General features: G+C 52.9%; 5 protein-coding genes across 5 annotated transcripts; 1 reads left to right on the top strand and 4 right to left on the bottom strand.

Annotated features, from left to right (window-relative positions):
* On the bottom strand, window positions 1–420 carry PG985_004999 (uncharacterized protein; the record flags this gene model as incomplete). The annotated part of the gene is made up of 2 exons (XM_066824768.1): window positions 1–51; window positions 292–420. 2 exons carry the CDS (start codon window positions 418–420, stop codon window positions 1–3), a joined length of 180 nt encoding a protein of 59 aa, XP_066687928.1.
* A 9,448-nt stretch (window positions 421–9,868) lies between these two features.
* Window positions 9,869–14,888, bottom strand: PG985_005000 (uncharacterized protein; the record flags this gene model as incomplete). The annotated part of the gene is made up of 5 exons (XM_066824769.1): window positions 9,869–10,148; window positions 10,266–10,708; window positions 10,764–12,119; window positions 12,142–13,808; window positions 13,868–14,888. The coding sequence occupies 5 exons, from the start codon at window positions 14,886–14,888 to the stop codon at window positions 9,869–9,871; spliced, it is 4,767 nt and encodes a 1,588-aa protein (XP_066687929.1).
* A 1,512-nt stretch (window positions 14,889–16,400) lies between these two features.
* Window positions 16,401–19,655, top strand: PG985_005001 (U3 small nucleolar RNA-associated protein 21-like protein; the record flags this gene model as incomplete). The annotated part of the gene is made up of 3 exons (XM_066824770.1): window positions 16,401–16,508; window positions 16,571–19,256; window positions 19,315–19,655. The coding sequence occupies 3 exons, from the start codon at window positions 16,401–16,403 to the stop codon at window positions 19,653–19,655; spliced, it is 3,135 nt and encodes a 1,044-aa protein (XP_066687930.1).
* A 1,006-nt stretch (window positions 19,656–20,661) lies between these two features.
* Window positions 20,662–21,441, bottom strand: PG985_005002 (uncharacterized protein; the record flags this gene model as incomplete). The annotated part of the gene is made up of 2 exons (XM_066824771.1): window positions 20,662–20,777; window positions 20,826–21,441. The coding sequence occupies 2 exons, from the start codon at window positions 21,439–21,441 to the stop codon at window positions 20,662–20,664; spliced, it is 732 nt and encodes a 243-aa protein (XP_066687931.1).
* A 123-nt stretch (window positions 21,442–21,564) lies between these two features.
* Window positions 21,565–23,094, bottom strand: PG985_005003 (uncharacterized protein; the record flags this gene model as incomplete). The annotated part of the gene is made up of 1 exon (XM_066824772.1): window positions 21,565–23,094. The coding sequence occupies one exon, from the start codon at window positions 23,092–23,094 to the stop codon at window positions 21,565–21,567; it is 1,530 nt and encodes a 509-aa protein (XP_066687932.1).

A 23,094-nucleotide genomic window follows, 5' to 3' on the forward strand; every position in this document is an offset into this window, starting at 1 on the left:
CTAGTAGGCATGAGCCTCCTCGCTAACGAACGACGAGGCATGCCTGCCGCACTATGATCATGGTTAGTATGCGCCTGTAAGCACTAATGGCTATAAGTCGGTCGGCCAGTAAGGCCATGCGATAAAGCCAGAGTGTATGATGAGAATGGGGTGAGGGAGATTGCCTCCGTCACCATCCCATTGCCACTCACCTGAAGGCCCAAGGCTCTTAGACATTGCCCGTAGTGCCTGAGGAACGGTTGCCAAGTACTGGCATCAGATGTTATGGACACAAGCTCGACAGGCGTGTACTTTGCAGTACCGACACTCAAATATCCACCAAGACGGTCCGGAGTGGCACAGGTTGCAAGTCCACTGAATGAGTGTGCTGTCCGACTTGATCATCTTGAATGAATGGGCGCAGTTGTTGGCGACAGCCATGGTGACGAAGCTGTGAAGTGGTGTATGTCGGGTGACTGTTCCTTGACAATGGTGTGGTAGGTTATGAGGACAAGTCGGCGACTGGTTTCTGTTGATGGAATCAGGATGGGCTCTCAACGATGTTCTGCACTTGGAGGCGTTCCTTACCGTGTTGAATGGTAGTTGTTCTGAAGAGGTTGCTTCTTGAACGCAAGGAAAGTGGTCTGCAGAAGTGGAATAGAGAGTCGGTAACATGTAACGGGGACATGGGGGCCTTTTATGCTTCTCACGTAGGCCTCAGAGACACGACACCGTCAATGCTTCCTGAAGCTCCACCGGTGTTGTTTGCAGTGGTTGGACACCAACGCGGCAAAGTGAGGATGCGTGTTTGTAGGGCTGGCAACAAAAGATGGGGCGGCGGGTGGACGGAGATGAGAATCTGGCGATGATAGGAAGATGGACGGAGCAGATTTGGGCAGTCGAGGCGAGGTGGTGAAGTGTCAGGTGTATCTCGAAGTATTGTTCATGGGGGCCTCGATAGAGACGAAGCGCGGACTTGAGTCGCACGGTACACAAGAGGAAGAAGGAGGCTCAAGCTGGGAGAGTGGTGTCGTACAGGTCAAGGCTTGTCTCAGTATATCAAGCTCCATCGCCGGTACCCAAGTAGATACGCATATATACATGGCACGTAGTTAGCAGACGGAAAGCCTCCCGGAGGCACCAACTCCATCATCCGGCAAGGCAAGGGGTCCAGAGAAAGGCATCAATTGGGCTACCGGGCGACCTTGATTGACATGACAGGAGGTCATGGTGGAACGAAATCCTAATTTTGACGACATGGGGAGCAGCCATGTGGGTTCATCGAAGTCTATGTCAGTCGCTCGACTGGACTTGAGAGAAGGGCAGGGATCAGGGGAGTAAGCTAGGGCAGCCAGACAAGTACTACTGTAGTCCGTGAGTAGCGGTTGTGATACCTAGTGGTAGTCGGAAGCGACGTCAAAGCAAGTCGCAGCCCGTTTACCTGGAGCTGGGGCTCACATTTCTTCCCATCTGGATTTACAGCGAAGACATTTCGAAAGGGGACCCTGTCCCTGCTCTTCCCCTAAGGTGCAGGTACAACCTAGTGGCACTCGCACCTGATTGGCCAAGGCAGATATACCCTACCTAGGGGATTGTACGTATAAAAAAGATGGGTGTACATGCCATGCCATACATCGGGAGATGAAAATGAGAATATGACGTGACAGGACTGGGACCCCGACGACCATTGCCAAAGGCCGGCCAAGAGAAAAGCCAGAGACGGCTGGCCCTGCTCTGCGGCGTCCGGGCGCGGCATGGCCAGTCCAAGTGCAATAGTTCGCGCATAGAAGGGGATGCTGCCTGCAAGAACTTCCATAAAGGATAGGGCAGAGTGGGATGGTGTGTAGACGGTTTCTTTACCGGTCGCTGTAGGCCAACCCTACAACTTGACGAAAGCATGCCGCGAGGGACGAATTGGAAGAGGGCATGGATAGACACAGCCCAGAAGTACCTAAATCACGCATTCATGGGTCGAGGAAAAGACATATCAAACAAACCAAGTCTGGTCACCCATATAGTCATGAGGTAAACGACCAGGGCTTAAGATTGAGAGGGGGGAAGGGGAAAAAAACAGAGGGCAAAAAGAAAGCATGGAGAGAGTGGGAGAGCCAGAAAAGAAACAAACCAGACAGAGCGGGCTCGACTATAACAGTCTAATAAGTTTGTAACCCAGGGTTGTAACTTGGGAGGTGAGAAAAGTGAGTGAGAGAGAGTTCAATAAGGTGGATTAGCGCTGTTTCCATTTCGAGGTCCAACGCTAAGCAAGTAGCACAGGTACCAGGCCAGTCGGATTACGGGGCAGGCAGTACGGGGGAACCTTCCTTAGAAGCCCAGCGCATCCAGAACGCTTCCTAATCGGGAAGACGTCCAAGATATCTCCGTCTGCTGTACATTTGTTTGTTACACTATTACCATCAATTATCTTGCAATCCCAGAACATGGCTAGGTGCTTTACCCTACTAGTGCTTCTGGCTAGCCCAAAGCCTAATGTGGCAGGCACCCCTAGCATGTTCCTCTCTAAGACGTGCGAAAGAGAAACGAAACAACAAATATGAAATCTCACATCGCATACATACGCCCACTAAGGTCCCTTGACGCTGATTACGAACCAAGTACCTTGAGGGGTACATATTTTCCTTGCGCAAACGGTTGACTTCTCGATGGATCGCATTGCAGGGTCAGGGCACAAGAAACGAGGAACAGGGGGTATAAGACAGGGGACAGGGACAGGGAAGCCAGACCGGCACGGTAATCCACGGCACGAGTGCGGAAGATGAGCCATGCTGCCCATGCGTGAGCATCGATATGTGGCCATGTATGCTGGATCGACAGCGAGCAAGTCTGGCATCTACATCCATCGAGACCGTATCTGCCAGCCACGGCCAGATCGGAAAGCCAAGGCAGCGATGGTTTCGCTGTGCATGTAAAAAATGTATTAGGCAGGCCAATCTGGCAAGTGGAAGTGCTTGGTGCAAGACGGTTGAGGGTCGCCCCATTTCATGCATACCCTATTGGTATGCACCTGATGCATACATACTTGCCTGCATGTCGCTTGACGTGTTTAGACTGGAAGATGGAAGGCGGTTGGTTCCGAGGCCTTTGAGACATGCCACCGTTTTTTTCCATCTGCCAAAATCTCGACAGATTGAGAGGGTTTGGGTTGGATATAGCCGGACACATCGACAAACAATCCGGTGTGAGATTTTGCTGCGAGATATAGAGGTGTCTAAGACACGTCACCTTGGACTCCAGTTATTTCCGACCACCCTCCAGTCACCCTCTCTGTGCTACAAGCGTATTGTTATCATTGGGCGCTGTCAGACAGGTAGGTAGTCGGCGGTACATCTGTACATCTGTACCTATCACTCACATCAAGTTGATCCTGCCCCGCATTCTAACCAAACCACTCAACCTGTTAGATGGCATTTATCAGTCCCCATCTCCATTGACCGTTGACCGATAGAGACTCTACTTGCATACAATACCTACATACATCATTAAAAATGCCTACACGTACGCAGCTCGTGTAGTCGGGTCCATCGAGCCCGTCCTCGGGCATTAATGACGCAGCTGCAGTTTGAAGAAGTAAACCCTTCTCTCGCACCCCCCTCCACTGCCACCGAGACAAACGCGGAACACATAGCCAGTTCCATATACCCAAGCGACGGGGGATCCACCATCATGATTTCATTTGGTCGCGTTTGGCCTTTTTGCGCCGGTCAGCAATTCTTTTCCTTCTACATACTGTTGTTGACCTTGGACGGCATGGGACGGCATCGGATCGATGAGACGGATCAATTGGGAAAGGATAGGACAAAACAGGCGAGTTCGCTTTTCTTCCCTACAATACATGTGCCGACTGCTGTTTATTTTGCAATCTCCCTTGGACAAACAGAACAGGAAATCATGCGTGGGCATACCTGGACAGAGCGAGCCTTAAGCGACCTGTTTTGTTTCTTTCTCCGCCAAGGTCCGACGGTTGCGTCGCCGGCCAACCCCGAGGGTTTATTACAGGAGGGGGCATGCCCTGCTGCTGAGACGGCACAAGAGCCCCAAGCTCATCGATCACTGCCATTGCTGTCACCACCATGGGCTCGCGTGACTACCATCCGTGGATAGACGCGGATTTCATCACCGTAAATAGAACAGATGTGCCCGGGGCTCCAAACCATCTTTCTGTTGAACCCCCCCAGTTCTGGTTTAGCCTCGCGTAGCTGATCAACAACAAAAGCAAACATCCTCCTGGAATACTACCTACGAGCAAACCGATCCATCTACATAGGGTTGCAAAGACCGGTGCTAAAGGAAACAAACACGATATGATCAATCCCTCTCTTGTTGTTGGGCAGGACCATCCTGTTTGCAGCCAAGACCTTCTTGATACAGGCACCTGATGTACCCATGTACCATCTAATCTGGCCAATCTGACAAGCGCTAGGGACTCGGTTGATCTCGAATCTGATGCTGACTGCTGATGCCACTACGGCGAACCAGCGCCGGAAGTCTTTCCGACCGGCGGCACGATCCATCAGCCGCTGCTGTCCAATCACAGAACGCTCGTCGCCTAAAGTGAGATCCCACTTGCCAGTCAGTCACATTTTCCTTCTTCCTCCTGTCACAGATCTTGGGGGCCTTTCTGAAAACCAGGGCGACCGGTTGTATCTTGATCACCGATACGAGGCTTACCTACACAGACTTGTGGGGAACAATATACGGTAAAGAAATGCACCCCGTGGACGAAGTCGGTACTAGTTTCACGATGCCCCAGCACAGCACAACGCAGCACCGCACCGCTGTTGCACTTACTGAGTACATTATCAGATGTACATCCCTACGGTTCGAACACTTCATGATCTGGTCAACCAATCATGACTTATATCGTCCTACGCTTGCCGGGCTGCGTAGGGCAATATTGACATTGGCGAGGCACCGGATTAACCACAAGCCAGACTTCCTCGTGCAATCCATTCGGGTGCTTATACTTCGAGTGCTCTAAGCGTTGGCAGTCAATGGCACTTTTGCGAAAGTAGGGCGCCTAAAACAGCATGCCCCACAACTCCCCGTCTTTTCAGCCCTTGCTTTATTACCACGAGGGGGCCCTTGCATGTGGTAAGCGATCATGAGTGGCGCTCTACGAAAGAACAGGCGATTTTCTCGATTGTTCCTCGTTGACGCGAGAGTTTGCTGCCCGGCTCAGAAGCTCGGCTTTCACTATGACCCGAGAAAAGCTCATCCTGGACATGGCAAGCATGATACTGGACCACCCCCATAATAGTATCCGCAACCAGTGTAAGAGGATTGGATGTCAGTGCCAGTGCATTCTCTGTTCCAGTTGATGTTTGCAAGCAGGGCATATCAGTTCATCCATCAGCCAACATGATGTTGCACAGAATGGTAGCCGAGGTGAACTCGTCTGATGATACCCTGCAGAGCACAACTATAGCGAGCCCACATGCATGCACATCGTGCTCTGCCTAGTTTAGGAGCAGCCTCTAGGATTGACTGCCGACATCTGTTTCGTGAAGAGGGAGTTCGAGACTGGGAGAGGTGAGCTTCTTATTCGGCCTCGGAGTAACGGCCTTGCACGTTGAACAACAGGTGACGTGGCCATGACATGAAACAGCTTCGCACGTTAATATATCAATCACAGCGTAGCCATTGAGTCCGAGCTCTGGTTGGCTGCTCCAGTATGCAAATGGCCAAATCGGGAATATGTCTTTCGTGGGGGAAGACACACCTACACCTACATCTACACACACTACTTTATGTCAGATCGATCGTGGCCACTCACAGCCAACAGCGAACCACCAACAGCGGCCTCAAAAGGTCCAGTCTATTGGAACACTATTGTATGGCATATGCCAGACCGGTCGGCCTCTTTTAGGTAGGGGTGGCCGTTCTTGTTTGCATCGGTCTGCAAAGGCATGCTGAGTGCATGAAGTATTGTATATCTACGGATGCCCCAAACCACTTCAAGACATTGAGAACTGCTCACTCGGCGCGAACACGCGTCACAAAACTGCGAGGACGAGACGACTTCCCCGTTGCTATTTGCCTCCCTTGTCGTCCCGTTGCAGCGGGCGGTGTATTCCCACCGAGATCCCCTTCAAGAATCCCCTAGGCCTCGAAGCTATGGGCCAGCCGTACCGGGCGATGTTGGGATTCCATGTCGCGATGTCACCACGACCAAGCCGCCCAGGGAAGTCGGATGCGAGAGGCTTGGCCAGTGTCCCTCGCTACCTGACCTGGCAGTGGTGATGGAAACCAAAAACCTGGCACGCACGGATGACTAGCGAGTTTTGAGTAGTGACAAGGAAAAGCTGATATGTCATGATGGCAGGTTGATTGCTCGCCGGCCATCTCCTTACTTGATCCCTTTCCATCTCCACCCAATGGAGGCAGATCCAGGAAATAGGTGGAGGGGTTTGGACCAAGTGGCCGGGAAGCGCTATTCATAACCCAGCCCCTTGTCCATGCCAAAAGCAAATTTGACAGAGCCTTTTGGCTGCTGTGCGTGGTGGCATGTGGTGTGGTGTAGCAAAAGCCACATGGCGCGTGCAAGGATGACCCAGGCAAGCTGTTTTGTGAGATGTTCTCGAAAACCGTTGGAAGCAGCCCGCCGATCCATCCTTTCCAAAACTGCGTGCGAGGAAGCTGGCTCGCTGGCTCGCAAGTCGCCTAGTGGATCTCGGGGGATTCCCAAACCCACGCCCCGGCTCGCTCAGGCTCTCGCTGGCTCACAAGTCGCTGGCTGTCGCTGGCTGGCTGTCGCTGGCTGGCTGGCTGGCTGGCTCTGCTGCTGGGCGGTCCCAATTTGAAACGCCCGTATTCCTTGCCTCCCCAATAAAGGACGGACCGCCACCGAGAAACGTACAGTATGCATCAATGCACGGCACCGATGGCTCAGGGTAAATGTGATCAAAATCCAAGCCAGAACCACTCTCTGGGCCCTATCTTGCTTCACCGCTCTCTTGCCTTCGCTCTATTACAAAAGAGGTCTCAGATGGCCCATCTGTGCTGCTGCCCGGGAGCCCTGTCTGGTCTGATGGCAGCATGGTTCAAGGGTTTTGGTTTTTGGGGGGTTTTTTTTTTGTACAGCCAGCCGCGGGCCACGGAAGCTCGTCTTAGAGCCACCTCACCTGAAGCTAGGCACCCGGGGGCGGCTCATTTAGCATTCAATCAATCAGAGCCGCGCATGTGTGCGCATGCTGTTCCAGCAGCTATATCGGATCATCGTTGTACGAGTTGGGCAAAGCAAAAGGCAACCGTTCCAAACGCGGCGGTTCGATCCATCTGGCCATTTCCGCGGCCGGTGTCTGGAGCATGGCAGACATTACGTCGTTATCAAGTCACTCCGTCATCCTCAACTCAGCCCACCCCGGCAACCGGCTCTGAGGTGGACGGCCCATTTGCCGTTCTGCGCTCACTGAACCAACAAGACATGATTTGTTTCGCAGCTGCGAATGCATGCGGCTCTGACTGTTTGACGAGTGGATGCCCAGCGACACTAACCATGCACTTCTTGACTCGCCTCGTTGTTACTTTTTCCTTATCTATTTTGCTTGCAACGATAGAACGGCCAAAGCAGATCGACAACTACCCAACGATACTGCGAGGCGGAGGGGCTCAGATCATCATCGTTGTCCTTCATACTATCCCATGTGATTTATCAACCACACCTGCCGCCCGCTCCCCTTTCCGACCTTCGGACTACGCGATGATGTACAGACAGACGGCATTTCAGATTCCACCCCTCGACGGCCCGTGCGACTTGCGCAGTGGTATGAGACACGACCGGTGAGGAAACGGAAGACCCCAGAGGATTTCGAGAAGGTTGCTGTGCCGCGATACCGTTACATACCTGCAAATCCCTGGGGGGATTTCTAGTGTTACATCCTGTCGGCATACCCTGCGATCCTCGGACCCTCATTAGACCATCCCTCCCTCGTGCCGTCATTCCCAGGATTAGGTCACTCAGATATCAGCTCGGTCTACCGGCTCTAACAGCAACCCAATACCTCCATGGGCATTAGCGCGATAGCTTATGCATTGTACTTCACCAAGTAAACACACACAGCTGACAGACAGGGTTGGTCGTTGTTATCAGCCATGTTCTTCCCTGGCCGCCAGGCCAATCGACTCACTAATGTAGCCCTACGAGGAAAAGAAATGCCGTCCAGATAGGCACTCGCCTGTGTCTGCGCACGGGACATCCATTCCCGACCATCTTGCTACCGCCAGCTTGCCATCCAACAGGCGAATTCTCCCTCGTCCTGGGAACTTTAAGGACTGGTATCCCGCATACTTCCCAATTTGCCCAGAAAGTGGCCTGCATGATGTCGATAGACAAAATGGGGGGAAAACGTTTCAATAAACGAGGTGGTAATTACCACCCATCCAAGTCTACGACTAACTACCTACCTGGGCCAACGAAACGAAACCGTAGTCACTATAGGTCCGATGATCTCCCTCCCTCCCTTCCTTCCCATCCAACAAGAAAAACTCCGACGGGATCGGATGGACAGGTAGGAGGGAAACAAACAACGTGTTTATGATCTACGATCTATGTAATGGGCTGTATAAGTCATGTCACCTCATATACCTAAATACATGCCCAACCCTTGCCAAGGCAAGGGGGGTGAATTTTTGATCTCATCAAATCCGATGAAACATCGCCCATCATTCCAGCGCGCGTCACCTCTTTCTCCCTACCGCGCGAAGGAGCCAATCGGAAGCCCTCGCGCGCCGGAATCGAGAGAGAAGAGACCAGGCCTCTCTCGATACATACATCATGATAGAAACCCAAATAGGGCGGTGAACAGGAAAGAACAACAACGGCATGACATAAAGTTTTGCCCAGATGACGCGGCGGCACGGCAGTTGAGGAGCGTGGCGGCGCGCATATCCCCCTTTTTCCTTTTTTTCCCTTTTCCACATCCTCCCTCACTTTTTTGCCTCTCGCCGTGTTTTTCCCTCTTCGTGTGTGCCTTTCGTTCCTTTTACCACCGACTTAGTTAGCGGCTCTTCCTCCTTGTTAGTCCGTACATAAGTGGCAGCCGACTAGTCTCGTTAGTCTCAGAGGTGACAGATCTCACGCACGCACGCGCGCACGGGAGTGGTAAGAAGAAAGCCGTTTTAACGCATGGCTTCATCATATAGACTGGAATCCGAGAACCCGGTTGCTTTTCTTGTTGGCGTGGTAACACAGCAGTAGACGAACGAACCAGTGAGTTCTAGAACCTGAAGCCACAGAAGACTGTAGGGGAAAAAGGAAAGGAAACGGTGATAGTGCGTACAAATCACCGAGGCAAAGCAATAACAGACGTGGTTCCAACTCCTATTCTGTTGTCTGATTATGCCTCGTGTGTTCGCTATACTGAGTGTAGTAGACACGTCGTCTATCTTCTACCAAGCATGTATATATAAGTCGCTTTAGACCTCATGTAGGAGGCGACCAATCAACCAACCAACTCGTCCTCAACGAGAAAAGAGGTCTTGTCTTGGTCTAGGTAAATCTAAACCACACAACTTGATATGTGACATAAAACGCTTTTCGCTCCCGTGGGGTTTTCGTCGTCAGCCCTGCATTACATGGAGGAACCCACAGAGGCGTTTCTTTTTCCCGTCCATGTTGTTCCGCGTGAAGTTTCTGAACAGTGACTACTTCACCGCTCAGCTTCTGCCCAACACGAGCATGGTAAAATCGAGACAACAATGACGATGATACTGCATGTTCTGGTCCGTCGATGCAAATACTGCAAAAATCACGGGAGCGTCCCTTGATTTGCCGCGCCGAGATCGGCCGACCGCATGACTATAGGTCTAACCCTGACCGACATATGCGGTTGCTAAAGTATGACGCCTCAGCCGTTGCATGAGCTGTAGCCTCTTATTCCTTCGGTTCAGGAACCGCCTGCCCAGCCACCGGATCGACAGCCAAGGTCGTGCTGGACGCAGGAGTGGCTTCCTCTGCCGCGGGCTGTGGTTGCGGTTGCGTTGCCATTAAATCATCAACAGACACCGGATCGTTTTCGCCAGATGATATAGCGGCAGCGTGCTCGACAGTTTTCATCTCCAGTACATCACCCTCGGAGTTCTGGCGCTCTTTTTCTTGAAAGGTAAAGGCATCCGACAGGTTGACGGCGAGGAAGCTCTTGGGTAGTTTGACTCTGTTGAATGCGTCTTAGCGACTGACCATCGGCGACAAAAACAAAAGCAACAAATTTGATAGAATTCCAGTTTCCGGCTTCCAAGTCCGCGAATCCGGAAATCCCAAGGGTACTTACTGGTGAAATTTGGCACGAAGCGTTTCAATGGTCTCCTTCCAATCACCGTGGGGAGTCAAGCTCCGTCGGGGGGCACATCCGATGCAATGCTTGCTGTCAAGTTGGATGTCGAGTGGGTCATAAATATGGCAGCCGGGGCTGATGGTGATGCGAATGCTGTAGGCGAATTCACGGGGCTCATCCGGATCGACAGCCGCTGGCTGCTTCACCTCCGATTCGTACAGCTCGAAGCAAATCTGTGAAAGATAGTCAAGCTCAGGAATGGTGGCGCGGCTGATCTTCGTCTCGATACCGCCTTCGAGGATGCAGTTCAACAGGGTGTAGATATGCGACTCCTTGGTAAAGTAGAAGTAGGACTTGGCATCATCCGCCTTTTGCATAAGCTCCAGGTCCTGCACAATCTGCTTGAGCAGTGGAAGGGAGGTCAACAAGCCAATCTCGAGCTGTGACAAGGTTAGTGCCGGTCCCAAACTAAACATCACAATCGAAAATACTGACCTTCTCGCTGTCCGATATGCCATACTCTTGTGGGCAGATGAAGTCAAACAAGACCTTTGCCAGCTGGTAGAGCTCCCGGAGGGGCTCAAACCGGGCATCCGTCTTCGCCTTGGTCGGGCCGCTACCCTTGTGCAGATGGAAGTACTGCTCTGGCGCCGCTTCACTAGATGGGCGCACATTCATCCACGAGCGTCTCTTGAAAATGCGCTTGACAGACCGCTGCGATTCCGACTTCTCCGATCTGTCTGAACGTTCGTTCGGAGGGGATGCGACACCTTGGCTTGATTCCGACTTGCTGTCGGGTGTCTTTTCGGCCTCCGCATTGTCCTTCGGTGTAACCTTACCGTCGCGGCCCATCACGATACCATATTCCTCTTCCAACATATGCTTCGGGGAAGTGAAGACCCATTCAAGGAACTGGCGGTTGTGTAAAGCGTCGAACTTCATGGTATCGTACAGCTCGGAGATCTTGCTCGGGTCGACCTTCTCATGATCACAAAATTCGCTGAAGAGCTTCTCCCAGCGCTCGCGGAATAGCTCTGGATCCTCGCCACAGCACCATCTGGCTTGGATCGCGTTGACGGCATTACCCTGCGCGAGTGACGAGCTGGATATTGAGCCTGGAGTCCCGTCTCCGGTCAGTTTCTCGCTGCTAGGGTTGTTGATGGCGTTGAGCGAATTGAAGGCACCGCTCTTCAGCTTGTTGTAGTTGTACTGCATAACCCGGCGGTGGAATTGCATCAGCTGGACAACTCTTGCCTGCACCTCGAAGGGCTCTGGCATGTTCTCCGGCCAGGCGAATTGTGACGGGCGTTCATTGCCCTTGCGAAGGAGACCCTTAAGCTTCTTCTTGACTTTGTCCATTTCGTCCTTGGCTGCATTCGAATCATCCAATAGATCTTTCCTTTCACGGATGAAATCCGCGCTGAGCCCATCTGCTTTATCGAGGAAGGCGCCGGTCCAGATTTGGGCACTTGCTGTGACACGCCGTTCGGAACTGCTATAGACGGAGACGTCATCCAGGACCTCGCGGTTGAGTAACAGATAGTCGTTACGCATGTTCTGAGCCAGCTCGATAGCTTGATGCCGGGCAGAATGTGTTGGTTCACCACCCCATTTCACAATGAGCTGCAACTTGTCCAAGACTAGGCTGTTTTCAGCGGCGGTAAACTTGGACATTGTTACGCCCGACATGGAGTCGCTTCGTTTGGCTGTGCCCCGAACCTTGCCTTCTCCACTGGGCTGGTCGTTCGCATCACTCTCTTCGGCGTCTTTATCAACTGGTTTCTTGGGAGGTTCGGATGCCTCTGAAGCTGATGCCGGCGAGTCCGATTCGAGCTTTAGCCCCTCGGTGACCTTGGGGGGTGGTTAAAGGAACAGACTCATCCGTTTTCTTCTTACGAAACATCGGTTTAATCTGTACCTTTGTCCCCGCCCATCCGCCTTTCTTTACAAGAACGTTGCGGAGACTCCTGAGCTTTGATTCGTCTTCCTCGCCCTCTCGTAAAGCAACGTCGACAGCAGCAATAACACTGGCGAGGGCAGCGTCTCCTATGAGAAGTACTTCCTCTTGGTGCCCCTTGAGAAGGTCAATGAACGGTTGCGTGTGGAAGGTGAATTTGTATTTTTGCTTGGGAGTTCGGTCTGCATGACGGATAACAGATACCAAGCCCTTGAGCTTCCATGAGTGCTTCGGCGGTGGTGGAGGGGGTTCGGATTCCTCGGGCTCGGCCTCGGGCTTGTCTTCGCTCGCCATTGATGGGGTTGCCGGATGTGTTGGGGGTGCAGTCGGGGGCGCTGTCTGGGGGGCTGTCGCTGGTTGACTAGGGGTATTTGTCTCTCCCGTAAGACTAGCTGAAGCACTCATAATCCCACTCTGTATCCTCGAGACCAAACCAGTAACACTAGATTCGGACTTGGGCGGCGACATATTCCCACTTGAGTGATCATCTCCTTGGGAAACATCCAGAGAGGATCTGTTGCCCTTGCCACTGGGCGCGGCAGCAATGGGTACGCTTCCTTGACCGAGATGGCGACCCGAGCCTTGAGTCTCCTTCTCACGAGTCCCTGGCGCACCCCTGGACAAGGGATCCGTAATGTCCGAGATGGTGGGTGATGGTAGAGGCGGAGTGATTGCCCCACGCCGAATCCTCTCTTTAATAAAGATGTCCTTCAGAATGCTGGCACAGTGGTTGTAGTAATCATCATTGTCTTTGACGAAGCTCCAGCCATTGACATCGATAACGTAGCTTTTGCCTTCAGCCCTGAGTAGGTCGAATCCGCAGACGCGTTGGCAGAATGTGGAAGAAATCTTCCTGGCGGTCTCCTTCTCGTCACTGGTCAATGCCGTGACATAGCGAATCTCTTTGCCATGGGTGTTACGCCTGACAATGCCGTCAACGACAGGCGACTTTCTTGTCTCGGCATGGCAGAAGCTGGGGCCAACGGTGTAGGCTTTTACATCCTCCGCATTTTCCACATGCATGAACTGTTCGTAAACGTAGCTGCCATCCGGTTCGGTAATCGCACGGGGGACGGTGAGATCCTCCACGTAGTCCGAGCTTTTGTTGCCAATCTTCCGGAAGAGCTTTCGCGCACCACCGCCATTTGACTTGGGGAAGTAAATGATGATGTTGTGATCCTCTCCACTTGTGGGTTTTTCAACAAATGGTTTCTTGAGTAAAGTGCCATCAACACTCAAGATATCGCCATCGTCGAGAAGCTCAACCTTGTGCGGAGCAATGGCTTTTGCCGGGTCGGTAGGTTCAAGAGCAATGCCAGTCGCATCTTTGATATACTTGGCGAATTCGGGTGTCAAAATGCTCGGACCCCCGTCTCGGCTGACCTCGACTCTTTTCGGAGTTGGGACCCCGACATGGTCAAGCAACTTCAGGCAAAGGCGTCTATCCCACAAGAGCTTTTGCATCGGCACATCGTTTACGCAGAATGGCTTTCGTAGCTTCACGTAAGCAATAGCCTTATCAAGGGGAAAGCCATCCGAATAGAAAGATATCAGGTAGTTGCAAACGGGCCAGTTCGCGACATCTGTTCGACGTTAGTAACCGTTGTTTTTGCGCGCATCCCGAATTTGTCTGGCGTGTTACCTTCGTCAAGAATGGTCTTGTCTCCAAAAACCACCACGTCGAACTCTCTGTTGCCAACCAATCTGTTCAGAATGTTTCTGCTGGGCTTGCTTCTTGCCTTGGAATCCAATGCGCATACACCAATGATTCCAAGAGGTGCTGGTTTGGACTCCTCCTTCTCTTTACCGTGAGGGATTCGGTCACTCGAGGGGCTGTGGCTGCTGTTCACCGTGCTCCCGCTGAAGCGTCGCTGGACCTTACTTCTAGATCTGGGTCGCTGTACCTGCGGTTGTGGTTGTGGTTGTGGCCGTGAATTGGGGTCTTGTTTAGGTGGCTGGTTTCTCTGAAGCAGGTCCAAACCGCTGCCACTGTGCCCATCTCGAGGAGCCAACTGATGGCCACTTCCTTGCGCTGTCTGGGGGTTGGAGGAAGTTGTGACTGTGACGTTCGATAGCCCAGCCTCCGACTGGCCTGGAGAGAGCCCCAGGCCGCCTTTGTTAGAAGCCATGAAGACGGAACCCGAGCGGGTGTTGCCGCCGCTATCAGACCCTGCAGCCGAAGCAGACGAACTTGGGATGCCACGTGCGGAGGCCAACGAGTATAGCGACGAGATCGACGATCGCTTCCCTTCGTTCTCTGAGAAAGAGGTTCGCGAAATTTGAGCGGGCTCGGGAAGAGGTTGTTGTGCAGCAGGGTCGGGCGAGGCACTGGAATGGATCTTGGGGGTGTGGTCTCGGTCGTCAATGGCAGACTCGTCGAGGCGGGGCGAGTCACCCATCCAGGGTTCGGACAGACTCGAGTGGCGGCGGAGCGGAAAGGGCGAACGAGGGCTTTTGAGTGGCTTCGGGGGCGGTGGCATCGATAAACTGGCAGGTACCACTGCTACATCGGTAGTTCCCACAGGTTCGGCGTGACGGCCCTTGAAACTGCTTATGCTGCTGGACAGTGACGAGGAAGGAACGTGGGAGTGCGACAGAGAGCGAGAGCCCGAACCCCGGCGGCGAGCGCTAGATTCCCCATGACTAGAGTTTTTGGGCTCCATTTTGAGCGAGTCTAGATTCCAGGGACCCAGATCTTTCCGTGTGCCAGCTTCCAATGCAGCAAGAAAACCGTAACCGGACCCGTATCACGCTGTCATCTGGATCGAGGGATGGGGCAAGTCCACTAGAAAATGACAACCTTCTCCAAAGTTGCCCGTTCCTGAGAAGACAAAAGAAGGAAGCTAAAACAGCAATGGTGGGGATTTACTCAAGGTGTATCAAACATGAGCAGACAAGTAAGTACACCAGATGCCCGTCAGTCGGTGACCGAGTCAGTTTATTCGGTGTGCCTGTGATACCCGGCGCTCTGGAAAGCTTGCGTAGGGTTGTCAATTGTTGTCGATCTGGGCCGGTGCTGCGTGCTACACTATTGCAGCCTTAAAGCTCACGAGTGGGAAGACGGAACCACTCTGTGTGCCGTATCAATTGGCCCTTGGTCATGGCCTGGATCTTGATAAATAGAGAAGGAAAGAGCTGGTGGCTGGCTTTCGTCAGATAGAGGCGGTAGAACAAATAGGATATCTATCACATGCGCAACTGGGCGTATAACTGAAACGCACCAGGACGACAGAGCAAGAAGTACTTCAGCTCGGACCAAGGGCCAAGTCTGCGGGTCGAGCCCGTTATAGAATCGCGAGTAATCGAGTACGTGTTATGTAGTTTCTATAATCATATCTAGATATGCTTATACGGTACGAAATTGGATCGCAGATTGAGATGGGATAAGAGAGGGTAAAATTCTGCTGGGATGGTCAAGCAATGACGTTCGACCACAGCCAACTGATGGGTCGTGGGCTGCAGGAGACAGAAGCTTAAGCGAATAGAAGGAAGCAATGCAGCACCGGGGCGGTGTGGTACTCCAGGGATGCAACACGCGGTAGCCTATCTAACATGTACCTACTTATACTTGATGTACCACTATGATGCTGTGCCTTACCGGTGCCCTGTCGGTGGTGTCAGCAGGGGCTCTGGCATGAACTGTCGCGTGCTCATCTATTCTGTTTTTGATTGGAATGTTTGAGGTATGGGCGGGATAGTTCACCAGCGCTCATTTTCCTTGCCCTTCTGACGCTTAGGCATACGCCACTTTTGAAACGCCATTTAACTACTTATCTGGCATACTGGATTTCATATTTGTTAGTCGGTATAATAAATATCAAGTACACGAAATATTAATACCAGCCAGTATGTCGTTCAGTTGACTGTCTTCCATCTCGCTATAGCAATTGATGGCGGGCTGGCGGGGGAGGGGTAGGTCATCATCCAGTCAGTCTGTGCACCTCAAGCTACAAGTACCCGTCTCTTATTTTTAGTGGAGTTCTGCTGGGTACATCAGGCCTTGTACCCAGCTACCGATAAGATAACCTTAGATAGGCTATCAGAAAAAAAGTTGCTTTGGAGCAGAGGTCCAGTTAGAGCAACGCCAGTAGAAAGCGTCCCCGAGTCTCGTTGGCGCTCTGGCTCATTCAGTATCCCGCGAATCTCGGGCAATCATTCTTTTATAAGCGCTGGAAATGCCTCATTCCGAGCAAGATGGCCCTTTGGCCAAGCGTCAGAAAACGGTGTCAAAGCCGTCCTCCAAGCCGTCTTCGCAACGCCAGCGAATCTTCGCCCCTTACAGAGTACGCCGAGCAACGCAATGGAGAGATTTCCGACAGCAATGGTGAAGCTAACGGTTTTATAGACGATAGGGCTTGTGTCTTCGACCGAGGTGCCTTTCACCACCGTCCCGCTTGGAAAGACGACCTTCCAGCTGACCACCTCGGTGGGCCGATCGTTACAAACATATGATCTGAAGCGAGGCCTGAACCTCGTCTTTATAACCCGACCCCAAACGCCGCACCAGATTACCGCAACCTGCTCATGGAGACGCCAGGTTTTCGCTGCCTGGGGCGACCGCAGCAATGGCGAATCCCAGGGAATATGGATCTACCAGCGGGGAAAGAAGGTCGGCCAGCTCGAGCTGCCGGCTGACCTTGACCAGCCCATCAAGCAACTTATCGTCTTCGGCTCATGGATCATAGCATGCTGTTCCAACAGAATAGAAGTCTTCAAAAACGAAACGCTCGAGCACTACACCACACTGAATGCGCTGGGAGGAGGCAAGAAGGGGGATAACGAGATCACCCAAATCTGCACCATGCCAACCTACTTGAACAAGATTTTTGCCGGCCGCCGAGATGGGTGGGTCGAGATCTGGAACGTCTCTACCGGCAACCTGATTTACACGATCCTCCCGCCCTCGCCCAAGTGCGGCGCCGTAACCTGCCTTCAGCCATCGCCTGCCCTGTCGTTAATGGCCATATCTTATGCGAACGGCGTTCTGGTCATCCAAAATGTGCTTACCGATAAGCCTGCCCTGCAAATACTTGCTGGAGACGAGGGCGCTCCGGTCACCTCTATTTCGTTCCGAACCGATGGTCAAGGAGCAGGCCCGGATGGCCGCAAGGACGGTGTCATGGCCACAGCGACCGATACGAGCGGAGATGTTACTTTCTGGGATCTCAATGGAGGCGGCAGAGTCATGGGTATCCTCAGGAGCGCACACAACCCCCCTTCCGGGGACGGACCTCTGGTCCGCGGGGGTGTTAACAAAGTCGAGTTTCTTGCTGGCCAACCGGTCATCGTAACCAGCGGCCATGATAACTCCCTAAAAACGTGGATCTTCGACGAAACTCCTTTCTCCCCCATACCGCGGATTCTTCATTCCAGGAGTGGCCACGCCGGGCCCGTTACCTCTCTTCAATTCCTTCCTTCAGACTTTGATGGTGCTGAAGCTGGCAACAAGTGGCTGCTCAGTGCTGGCCAGGACCGCAGCTTATGGGGATGGAGTCTTCGTCGCGACGGGCAGAGCACCGAGTTGAGTCAAGGCAATATCCGCAAAAAGGCCAAGAAGTATGGCATTCTGGCCAACGAAGTGTTGCGCCGCGGCCCGACGACATCGCTTGACGACCTCAAGGCGCCTGAAATCACCTGCATAGCTTGTTCCCTGAACCGCGACGGTGGTATGGGTGCTATCCCCGGTAAGCAGGCCCTGTGGCAGAAGACGCAAAAGCAAAAGAAGCTGGTGGGGGCCGAGATCAGCGGCATGACTGGCTGGGAGAGTGTTGTTACGGCCCACAAAGACGACTCTTTTGCGCGCACCTGGTTCTGGGGCCGGAAGAGGGCTGGCCGATGGGCTTTCCAAACCACGGACAAGACGAACGTGTCCACTGTCGCCATGAGTCCCTGCGGTACGTTTGCCGTGGTTGGGTCTACCGGTGGCGGAATCGACATGTTCAACCTGCAGTCAGGTCTTCATCGCCAACGCTTCCCGTCTGCGCTGACGCCGGCCCAGGCCAGGCAGGCAAAGCTGCAGCAACTCAAACAAGCCAGTGACGTGATGCAACTCGAGGCACGCTCGTCCACAGGCTTCGGCCCTGGCATGGGACGGCATACTAAGGCGGTCACGGGCATTGCGGTGGATTCCATGAACAAATTCATAATAAGCTGCTCGCTCGATGGCAAGGTCAAGTTCTGGGAATTCTTGACAGGACGGCTCGTGGGAGAGATTAACTGGTCTCCGATGGTGGCCATCACAGGGTGCCGTTATCATGCCGCCAACGACCTCATCGCCTTCTCGTGTGACGATCTCTCGATTCGCGTTGTTGATATCGAAACCAAACAAACAATACGAGAGTTCTGGGGCTGTGAGGGTAAGATCAACGACTTCACATTTTCCAACGACGGGCGATGGGTCGTGGCCGCGTCGCAGGACGGCCTGATTCGCGTATGGGATCTCCCTACGAGCCATCTTATCGATGCCATCCGCCTGGAGAAGCCGTGCACGGCCTTGGCCTTCTCGGCCACAGGAGAATACCTCGCCGCATCTTGCGAAAACCAGTTGGGCGTCAACATCTGGACGAACAAGACCCTGTTCACCCATGTACCCACGCGACAGATTTCCGAAAAGGAGATCGCGCAGGTCGATGGCCCCACAACCTCTGGCGAGGGAGGTCAAGGGCTTGTGGAAGCTGCCTTCGAAGAGGTCAACGCGGCCGAGGAGGACGATGCCGTGGCCGCTCCTACACTGGATCAGCTCAGTGCGGATATGATGACGCTGAGTGTGGTGCCGCGCAGCCGCTGGCAGACTTTGTTACACCTGGACCTCATCAAGCAGAGAAACAAGCCAAAGGAGGCGCCCAAGCTGCCAGAGAAGGCTCCCTTCTTCCTGCCTTCAACGACTGGGCCTAACGCGGAGAAGTCTGATAAGGCACTCGTAGACGCCACGGAGGGAGACGCAAACCAGTCGCGGATCATGAAGTTCGATAGGAACCGACAGGAGGAGGCCTTCACCAGTAAACTGCGTATGGGCGCTGCGTCCGGAAACTGTAAGCGCCCCTTTTCCATCCGCTTTATTATTGCGGTACTTGCTAACATACGTTGTAGACGACGCCTTCATTGAGTACCTGAAGGTCCTGTCTCCCTCGAGCGCCGATCTCGAGCTCCGCTCGTTGTCCCCCAGCGACGACGACTCGGAGTTGAACGAGCTGCTTCACTTTATTCGCGCGCTCACCAACCGACTGAAGGCCAGGCGCGATTACGAGCTGACCCAGGCGTGGATGACGGTGTTCCTGAAGCTGCATTTCGACATGGTCATGGAGAACGAGAAGCTGATGGCCGAGCTGCGGGAGTGGAAGAGGCACCAGGCGCAGGAGTGCGATAGGATAGATAATTTGGTGGGCTACTGTGGTGGTGTGGTTGGGTTCCTGAGGAGCCCGCGCACGTAGGCGCTGCGGCTTGGATGATAGCTTGTACCGATGGCGGGCGTAGAGCTGTTCAGCCGAATTCAAAACTAATCTATTCGTGTTGTATGTCCATACTGTGGCTGTTGCTGTGCTTTATGGTGACGCGTTCTTGTTAGTTGATCAATCATAGGCCCTGGCGACGCTTTCCTTGGGGATTCTGTCTAGGACTACTTGAATTCGGGATTCGCTGTCGTGACTCTGCCCATACTACGTCCTATGGACTAGCGTAGTTGATGAGGCATTATTGTTAATGAACTAGCTCTATATTTCTAGCATATTGTTCAATCTCTGACCATCTGAATCATGGTAGCAGCACACTAAGGAGTTTCCAACTCAGTTTACCATAACTCAGGATATCGAAGCTCTAGTCACTAGAACTCAGCTCACCAGAACTCAGCTCTCCCTAACTCAGGTTTCCCATCGCAACTCGAGTCTCCTCAGCTCAAGTCTACGTTGGATCTCATGTCTCCATCACATTTCCCTAGCTCAGGTCTCCCATTACAGCTCAGGTCTCAATCATATCTCAGGTCTCCATCACATCTTAGGTCTCCTCAGTAGTGTAACACTTTAGTGATTGACTTAAGTATCTTATTGCAGCCAAGTGATGCAAGAATTGCCGGTTGTATTCGTAATATGGGATACCGCATTTCAGAATACCAAAGTTCCGAGCAATAGGAGGATAGAGCACGTATCCTCCTGCCAAGATATGACAACAGATTTTCACTTTGCAAGAGAATGAGCGGTATCACGACTATGGACGTCGTCCAAGATGCGGTTTGACAGAAGAATCAGGTGTATTATCTTATCTGTCGAACGGGAATATCTTCCATCTCGCATTTGCGTGACAGCCATGGAAACCCGCGAAACCATGGCCAGATGCGGAAAACTACTTGTACATATCTGCTTGTCTACCAAACCACAACTCAGCGGCGCATACGATTAGTATCTCGTATGTCTCAAACGCAATTGAAGGAGTTTTTCCTTCCGATCAAGACGGACCAGCCTCAGGAGAATCGTCACCACCATGAGCGCGCTTTCTGCTCTGCTGCTTCTTCACAGCCTCGGTATCATCAGTGCGGTCAGCACGCTCACTCCAAGGTCTGCCTGTACCAGGTTCGCCAAGCTCCTAGCTTGTCTCCCATACATTCTGACCTTTCTTTCCCCTTTTCTGGTCCCACCGTTTCTGGGCGATCTTCGTAATCGATCGGAGCAGCCAGAAATTCGGGTCCAACGTAGTAACTCTCGGAGCAGCTCGATCCAAATCAGCGAGCCATCCAGCAGTGTACGGATGGTTGGTGTACTCTGGGCGCTTGAGGAACGAGACAAAAGCAGTAAGGTCTTCGGTGGAGTCAGGCATATCCTCGATACTTGCAGTTCGGAAGACACCTCCCGCCGGGAATCGCTCGTTCAGGAACTGCTCTAGCAGCCACAGGGCATCCATTTGGTTGGGCGGGATGTTTTGCTTCGGATTCTCATGCTTGCTGTTTGCCTTGATTCTGTCGAGGCCCTTTGGCTCAGGCCATTCCACAACGTTCTCCTCGATAGTTGCAAGTTCGCTCACGTCGAGACCCAGACAGGTGACAACCTGTCTCCAAAGCTCCAGAAGCTCCTCTCCATTCTCACAAGCCAGGAAGGTGTTCCTGGGGATTGTCGCCGGCGATTCAACACCTCTGTGACTAGGACGCAAGGTTTTGCCGACCCCGTCCACGATGTCGATGCCGTGCTTGGTGAAATTAATGGCCCGGATGTCTGTAGCGCTCTTGGTCATTGCGCAAGCGGCATTCAACCTGATGCTTCGATTCAAGCCATCGAAATTTCGATAGCGGATAATAAACTTGCCACGCACATCCGAGATACCAATATTGGTACCGTTGAGTTCCGTTACCGAGTACTACTTGGTAGGGAATCTGGCGGAACCCCAGTATCGCTTGCCCTCGTCGACAACCCAGAGCCCACAATGCAATTTGAGTTTCTCGCCGGTGCTTGGATCTTTGATGAAGTCTTCGTCAGAATCTGAGACCCACGAAGGTCTCAAGTAGGATATGACCTGTCGGACATATTCGTTCTCCTCCTTCATGTGGGAGGATACGGCCAGGAAGTAAGACTGGCCTTGCTGTAGGGACTTGAGATGCTGCATCCACTCTGCCTTCAGGACTTGGTCGTGGGGTACTGCGAGATGCATCTCTGGGATGTTTGCATTCCAAAGTCTGTGCAAGTCTTCACTGCGCTCCAAGCTGTTCGGTTGACCCTGGGCAAGTCCAATCTTGGCGAGCAGATCTTCTCCCTCGAATCCAAGCAGTGAACGCTTCGAGACTCTGTTGAGCTTGGCTCGGCGGACTGTGAGGTAGTTTTGGAGATCATGCTTTGCGTCGCGAAAAGCATCGGAGAACGTCTGTCCTTCAGAAGTCGTATGCAGTGTTGCGTTCACTTGCTCCAGTACCTTCTCACAGATATCGAATCGGTTGAGCTTCTCGCCCGAATTCAGAAGCTCCTCGTTGACGTCCATTGCCGCACTTGCAACTAAGAAAGTCAATTGCATGGTCATGTCGAAAACTCTGCGAAGCTCGACTGGCTGCTCTCCATACTTATCGAATCCCGGATGCAAGTGCGGGATGTTGATGAAAGCCGTGTCAGGATCGGGGCCATCACATCGTTCGTTGACCCAGCTGGTACTGGAATAGTACTGAATAGTGAGTTCTCCGACGTGCTCGACGAGGCTTGAGCGAGGAAGACCAAACTCGTGGAGGAAGTTGGCTCGTGTGATGCTGCTCACGGGCTTCGAGTAGGCATTCACGATCAACGGTCTGACGATAGCAAGGTACTGCCGCAAGAAGTCCACCGCGATATCCAGTCGCACATGCTTCAGCCAAGGCCAGAGGTCGAAAAATGGGAACAGATTATCGGTATCGAAGTCGCCAGTCCATTCTTCCTCCTCGTCAAGATCGAGACGTTCCATCTCGTGGCGTGCTAGATGACGGAGCAAGCCCTTGGTAAGCATGGCTGCTCGACTTTTGCCATCCATGAAGCCTCGCTGGTTGACGTAGTCCTCGATGGTAATATCCTTGCCGATAAACACCATGAGGCTTCCCAGCTTATACTGAGTTCTCACTTTAGCTTGTTCCACTTGAGCTCGCTTCAGTGCATCTGTCCAGGGACGAATGTCGGTTCCGGTATCGTTGGGTGTTGCATTCGCCAAGGCTTGCATCTCGTCAAACAGCGTCTCCAGTGCAGTGGCTTGCAAGACGGAAGAGGGACGAGCTGTTTGGAGAGCACGGTGGTAGTAGTTGGTGCCCAGATCCTCAAAGATGGATGTGTCCTCAGCTGATGGGATGTATGACGCGTAGAAGGACGCGGAGGCAGAATCGCCCCCCGGGGCCTGGTCCTGCCCAGGCAGGCCAGAAAAGCTGGCCGAAGCCGACAT

Source organism: Apiospora marii, assembly GCF_038362585.1.
Source record: "Apiospora marii strain CBS 49790 chromosome Unknown utg000003l_segment0_segment0, whole genome shotgun sequence".
Lineage (NCBI taxonomy): Eukaryota > Fungi > Ascomycota > Sordariomycetes > Amphisphaeriales > Apiosporaceae > Apiospora > Apiospora marii.